The 6,642-nt window shown below is 57.8% G+C and overlaps 2 protein-coding genes across 2 annotated transcripts in view; both read right to left on the bottom strand.

Annotated features, from left to right (window-relative positions):
- The window catches only part of LOC111528303, a 3,799-nt gene extending 1,877 nt beyond the window's left edge, over positions 1-1,922 (bottom strand). The window contains 5 exon segments of the mRNA XM_023194995.2: positions 321-470; positions 839-941; positions 943-1,073; positions 1,076-1,111; positions 1,748-1,922. Of these exon segments, the coding sequence (XP_023050763.2) occupies positions 321-470; positions 839-941; positions 943-1,073; positions 1,076-1,111; positions 1,748-1,922 (595 nt within the window).
- A 1,703-nt stretch (positions 1,923-3,625) lies between these two features.
- LOC111528308 (tumor necrosis factor receptor superfamily member 13B-like) overlaps positions 3,626-6,642 on the bottom strand; it is a 19,143-nt gene continuing 16,126 nt past the window's right edge. The window contains 2 exon segments of the mRNA XM_031934345.1: positions 3,626-3,678; positions 5,059-5,244. Coding sequence (XP_031790205.1) covers positions 3,626-3,678; positions 5,059-5,244 — 239 coding nt within the window.

Here is a 6,642-nt window from a genome sequence, read left to right as displayed (position 1 = left end):
CAAAAAAAAAAAAAAAAAAAAATACAAAAATTAGCTGGGTGTGGTGGCGTGTGCCTGAAGTCTCAGCTACTCGGGAGGCTGAGGCAGGAGAATTGCTTGAACCTGGGAGGCGGAGGTTCCAGTGAGCCGAGATCGACTCACTGCACTCCAGCCTGGCAACAGAGCGAGACTCTGTCTCAGAAAAACAAACAAATAAAAGGAGTAGAGGAGGAAGAGGTGCAGGAGGAAGGCCAGGTAGGAGGGCTGGTGGGGCCTGGGCACTCCCCACCACTGACTGTCCCAAAGGGTGACTCGGGAGCGGACCCGGTGCTGGGGCTCACCTGGGGGCGGCAGGTCCCAGTGTTTCCTTGTGAGTTCCTTCATGGAGGTTTGAAGGTTCCTGAGGACCGCGTTGTCCTCCAGGGCCCAGCTCTGAGAGAGTCGCTCCTGAAACTCCCAGACGGTGCTCCAGGAAAGCTTCATGAGGCGCTCTAGGGACAGGGCGGGCATCAGGCTGGGAGGGTTCCCTGCAGGGGATCAGTGTCCACTCCCTGTTTCCACCAGGCCCACCTTCCACTGGGTGGTGCCTGGTCCTTTTTGGCCACCCCAGGGTCCGGCTGTGCCCAGGAGGCCACAGCTAGGGGAGGCCGGGCAGGGAAGCGCTCACCACACTCCTGACTTTCATCTGGGTCATGTGGGGGTGGACTCAGTATGATCATGCCTTGCCCAGCCCACCAGGCCAGACCCCTCCTTGAGACAGAGCAGAGAGTCACAGGAACAGTGTAAGGACACGTCCCTCAGGCCAGCCGGGGTCTGTGCCTCGTGCTCCCCAAGGCACCCTCAGGCACACGGGACTTACCCCTGTGTATTTTGAATGATGCATGCGCCATGGCCGTCAGTACCTGCTCACCCTCCAAGACGAGCACATCCCACAGTTGCAGGGTGAGCCCGAAGGATTTTGTGAGGACAGCAGGTGTGGGGGGACCTGTCTTTCTGGGCTGGGATCGGAGGCCTGAGCAGGGTCCCCTGGGATTTCAGTCCCCAGGACTGCTGGGGACCCCTCTCCATGGGATGAGACCCCCCTATAAAGCTGGGTCAGACCAGGTCCTGCAGCTCCTCATGGGGGACACACCTCAGCAATAATGTGGCTTCTGGAAGGAGGGGCTTCCTGAGGACTTTGGGCTTCCTTGGGTCCTCCCAAGTCGGGTCCTGGTCCAGTCTGCCCATAAGGCTGGGCCTAAGCCCTGGCCTCTGTCAGGGGACGCCCCCTCTCAAGCAGGGCCTGGTTTGCGTGTCATCAGGGACCTGCCTGTGCCTCCTACGGGCTGGGGGTGAGCCAAGTCCTCCTGGTGGAGCTGGACCCCTGGGCGGCGGCAGCTGGGCACCGTGTTCATGGGCTGGGGTCTCCCTGTGCCTCCTTACCCCATCAGTGACACACCGGAGGAGCCACTGCAGCATGAAACCGTCAACGCAGAGGTTTCCTTGCCCTGAAGGGAGGGGCAGAGGTCCTCAGGCCCCTTGAGTTGCCCTGCAATCCTCCCTTCCAGGCCCCTCTGCAGACCCTTCCTCAAGGGGCAAAACCCAAGGGTCTCCCAATACATCCATGCATGATGCCCAGTGGATGCATTTCCTTCAGCCCCGCTTAGCCAGAGCTCAGCCCTGCTCCCAGCGCCTCTGGATCCTCTGGGGCAGGAAAGGGACACCCAACTTCGAATTCATGGAGAATCCCCATTCCAGGTCAGGCCGTGGCTGGGACTCGGCCTCTTGCCAGCCCCATGAGGGGCTCGAGTCTCCCCTGGCCCATGGGACCCAGGGTGTGGTTCACTCACCAGGCGTCTCATGATCTCCGGGAAGGACTTTGCAGCACCTGCTCCTGGTGCGATAGGCGCCTCCAGAGCCAGGCAATATTTGGGCTGTAGAATACTGAGAAGCCCCCGACCCATCACCGCATCAGAGCCCACGCCCAAGATGTGGAGGCGTTCAGCTGGAATTGCTGGGTAGTGGCAGGGGACCCCGGGTCCCAAGGCCTCCCTCTCTACCATCCAGTGATCCCTGAGGAGGAGGGCTCTGGCTGGAAGCGCTGCCCAGTGGCTTCCTGGGTCGAGGTGCCAGGAGGACAGGCCTGCCTCTGACACCATGGGGCAGGGCTGAGGCAGGTGGGTGCCAGCAGGGAGAAGGGGGTGGGTGCTGGGGTGCTGGATGCGGGGTCAGGCTGGGGGACATGGGATGGGCAGACATTGCTATCTGGGCTTCGTCGGCCCCTTCATGTGCAGGGAGGGTGGCTGGGAGCTCAGCCAGCTGGGAGGCAGGAGGACCCTCAGGGAGGTGAGTGGCGCCTGCACAAAGTCGGGGCTGACTTTGGGCGACAGAGGGCGGCCAGGGGGAGGTATCGGTCCCTCTGTTGTTGAGGATGAAAGGAGTCTGACTTGAGGTGAGAGGGTCCCTGTCCAGACCCAGGCTCCTGTGGGACCCTCAGTAGGGATGTCCTGGAGGCTCCAAACAAGCTGGGATGCAAGGAAAGCACCTTGCCTGGAAGTTGGGATCACCGGCCAGGGTGACCGTCCCCTGGCCTTGCTGTGAGAGGCCTGGGGGCAGCTGTCCACCTACCCTGCAGGGAGTGCCTCTGACTGTCCAGCAGCTGTCCAACACCCAGAAACCATCTTCCTCCAGCAGATACAGGAGGAGGATGGCAGTGACGTGGCTCAGGTGCCTGTGGTAGCCCACCTCCTGCAAAAGCCAGAGTCACCATGGAAGGATGTCACCTGGGAGGGCTGAGGCCACCTGGGAGGACTCATGTCACCAGAGATGGCTCAGGTCCTCGGGGACACCTGCCACAGGTCCCTGGAGATTTGGGGTGCAGAGACTGCACCTCTCCCCTGGCACTCAGAATGAGGACTGAACAGGTCACACATGACTCAGTTGACAAGGAGCCTGGAGGGATTCCTGCAGTGAGCGCCCAAGCTCACATGGCCCAAAAGGGCACAGACAAGGATTGCTCATGCCCCCTATCCTGGGCCAGGCCGAGGAGGTCACTGTCGTAGGCCTGGAGTAGCACCTGTGGACTGCACCCACCATGAGGGCAGGTGGCAGGGTGCTGACCACCACACAAAGGGTCCTGTGATGGCCCAGGGGCTGCCTGCTGGGCACAGGAGAGCAGCTGGGTGCACAACAAATGTGGGCAGCCCATGGAGTCGGCTTAGTGGCTCTTCCTGCCTGGAATGGTCTGGAAAGTGGGGGCTGAGCAGGAGCAACCACCTGGGTGATCCCCTCCCTGTCTGCTGGGCTCCTATGGGGTTCAGGCAAAGGGGAAATTGGATCCTTTCCAGGTTTCTGGTGAAGAAGAGGCTTCCTCAGGATGCAAACTCATTTCATGACAAGAGCCTGGCCCATCAGGCACCTCAGCCACTTGTCAAACCTGTCTCCTGTGAGGACCATCTGAATGCGACCCTGCCAAGCTCCTGGCTTCGGGGCAACATCAGGAGGGGAAGGTCATTTCTTCGTCTGAGACATGGTGGTCGAGTGCAGGTGACACCAGGATTCTGGGCCTCAACCCCTTTCCGTCTCAGTTTGACCCCTTGCGCCGCCCCCTTGCTTGGGTGTCCACGCCAGCAGTGAGCTTGAGTCCTGCCTACTACGTGCTGGTGGGTCACGAACACTGAATTTTCAAGAAGTGCCGACACCCCCGAGAGACACCCATGCCTGTGAATATGGGCACATGGCCCAGGAATATGGCTGCCCAGGAATATTCACAGGGTTGTATGCAGAATAGGCCACAAGGATGTCACATAATTCCTGCTGCCTAGAAAAGAGGGAAAAGGGGGTTTTGTTTTGTGTGGATGCCGTCAGTTTGTCTACAAACCCTGACAACGAACACAATTCTGGGTTCAGATGATCTGTGAGCTCCTCAGGACACCTGAGTTTTTAGGAGTTTTTTCAGTAAAACCCACATTCCTTGCAACGCAAATATCACAGGGGTGCAGTGGGATCAGTGATCATTTTCACTCTGGTTGATTTTTTTCTTCCCCTTTTTCTCACTTTGCACACATTGAAGTCCAGTCTTCAGGACATGCAGTTCCACGGTTCTTAACTAATGTGCAGAGCCCCCCGTCCACCGCTGCAGCCCCTCCTGGAGCGGCTCCTTCATCCTCATCCCCAGCGTGTCCCCTTTGCAGTCTCCCGGCTCTGTCAGCGCCTGACCATCCTGACCTGTTCTTTTGTCTCTACGGTTTGCCCTTCTCCAGAATGGCCGATGAATTGGAATCCTGTGATGGTAGCCTGTTGGGTCTGGCTTCGTTCCCTCAGCAACACACATCTAAAATCCATCCATGTTCCTGCGGGCATCAGGGGTTCGCTCCTTTTCCTCACTGAGTTGTCTCTGTCTGAAGAGTGGAACCCCCTTCGTCCCCAGTTCCCATGTTGAAGATCATGTGGGCAGCCTCTGGGTGTGAGCGACAATCAATCAAGCAGTGAACATGGCATGCGGGTTTTATTTGCAAGTCAATTTTCAAATCAGTGTGGTCAATATCTGTGACACTTTGGGGACATGTGGTACAAGGCCACTGAGCTTTGTGAGCCACAGCCCATCTGACTTACAAAGTGGCTGTGCCCTGTCGCATTCCCACCAGCCAGGGATGAGAGTTTCCGGGGCCCTGCATCCTGCCTGGTATTTTGGGCTGTCAGTGCTGCCCAGGATGGCTCCTGAGCCCCGCCATCCTGCCACCTTCCCGTGGGTCCCTACCCTGGGTTGTGGCTCTCATTTCTGTACAGCACCAAGCCTGCCACACCCCTGAAGGGGACACCTCCTCCTGGGCTTAGCCCTGAAGGCCCCGCATCCTGAGAACCCTGGGCCCAGGCAAACCTGAGGGCCGGCACCCCACACCCACCCTCCCGGGTGCCACTCTCCTGGGTATCTGCCTGCCAGGATGTCTTAAACTGATTTTTATCAAGCTACAGCGAATAACAGGGATGAGCCCCGGGCCTCTACACTTAGAGGCAGGGGCAGTGACAGGACGGAGGGATGGCCTGAAGCTTGTTACTCAAGCATCGAGAAGGGTGAGGACCCCAGTTTCACGCACTCACCCTGGGACGACTTGGCTGTACTTTGACAGGGCCTTGTGGGGGGCTGGCAGGAGCAGGGATCCCCCCTTTTCTTGAGGAAGCAGGCTACTGCCGCCAGGAAGCAGCAGAGGACGGCACACAGGCAGAGCCCCAGCGTGCTGTAGACCAGAGCCAGCTGATCCGCACTCAGCTGCAGCCCCAGGAGAGCTGCAAGACAGCGTGAGACCCCTCTCTGCAGTGCCTTCTCCTCTTCCCCTCCTTAGGCTCAAGCAATCCACATGGCCCCAACCCACCCTGCTGCAGGCTTCTCCGGCTCCTGGAGAGGCTGGGCTCCTTTCCTAACCCTGAGGCTGCTGGGTCCTGGAGGACGTTGATCCCTCCCCGGATCCTGGTGGCAACTTCCCAAGGCCTTGGAGCTGGAAACAGGAGCTGGAAATGTGAGCTGGGCCTTCTTCTTGTCTCCACTTGCTAGGGGTGTAATTGGGAGAGCGCTGGAGATGGGCTGATGGGTGAATGGACAGATAAACAGACAGCGCCCCAGGGAGCATGTCCCTGGGCATACTGAACTGGGCCCTTCCTCTACGGAGAAGCCTTTCTGGGTGAGTGTTTACATTCGTCCCTTGGTATCCATGGGGGACTGGTTTCAGGATCCCCCACAGATACCAAAATCCACGGATGTCTGAGTGTCTGACATAAGATGGCCTCGCATTTGCATATAACCTATGCACGTCCTCCTGTACAATTAGAGTCATCTCTAGATTACTTATAATACCAAATACAATATAGATGCCATGTAGATGGGTGTTATATCGTATTGTTTAGGGAATAATGACAAGATAAAGTGGCTGCTGAGGTTCAGTATAGATGCAACTATCCACTTTCTTTTCTGAGTATTTTACAGCCGCTGTTGGTTGAATCCACAGGTATAGGGCACATGACACAGTGGGCCCACTGTGGTTTGAGAGTAGGACAGGCGATGTCACACTGAGACCCAGGACTGCAGGTGCCACCAGGTGGGCCTTGGGCATCAGGGCACCTGGCCGCCCTGTGACTCAGGACTTGTGCCTCCAGGTTTGGATGCCAGAGACAGGCCTAGCCCAGGAAAAAGCCCTCCCCTTGGAAGTTCTCCTTATCCCAAAAGCTCTTCCCTGTCCCTGGAGCTGGGCATCCTCTAGGCACTGGGTGGAAGGACAGATGAGCCAGATTTAAGATGACATGTTGAGAAGAGCGAGTCCCACTTTGTGCCGGGCACTTCCCCTACAGCACCCTCCTCATCCTCTCGCTCTGATGGTGGACAACTACCCCTATTAAAAAAATTGAGGCTGGACGCGGTGGCTCATACCTGTAATCCCAGCACTTTGGGAGGCTGAGGCGGGCGGATCACGAGGTCAAGAGATCGAGACCATTCCGGCCGACATGGTGAAACCCCGTCGCTACTAAAAATACAAAAATTAGTTGGGCATGGTGGCATGCACCTGTAGTCCCAGCTACTCAGGAGGCTGATGCAGGAGAATCTCTTGAACCCGGGAGGCAGAGGTTGCAGTGAGCCGAGATCGCACCACTACACTCCAGCCTGGTGACAGAGTGAGACTCCATCTCAAAAAA

The sequence above is a fragment of the Piliocolobus tephrosceles genome, chromosome 16 (genome assembly GCF_002776525.5).
Source record: "Piliocolobus tephrosceles isolate RC106 chromosome 16, ASM277652v3, whole genome shotgun sequence".
In the NCBI taxonomy this organism is placed as follows: Eukaryota; Metazoa; Chordata; class Mammalia; order Primates; family Cercopithecidae; genus Piliocolobus; species Piliocolobus tephrosceles.
Note: the sequence above shows the minus strand (reverse complement) of the source record. Positions and strands in the feature narration are given on the sequence as shown.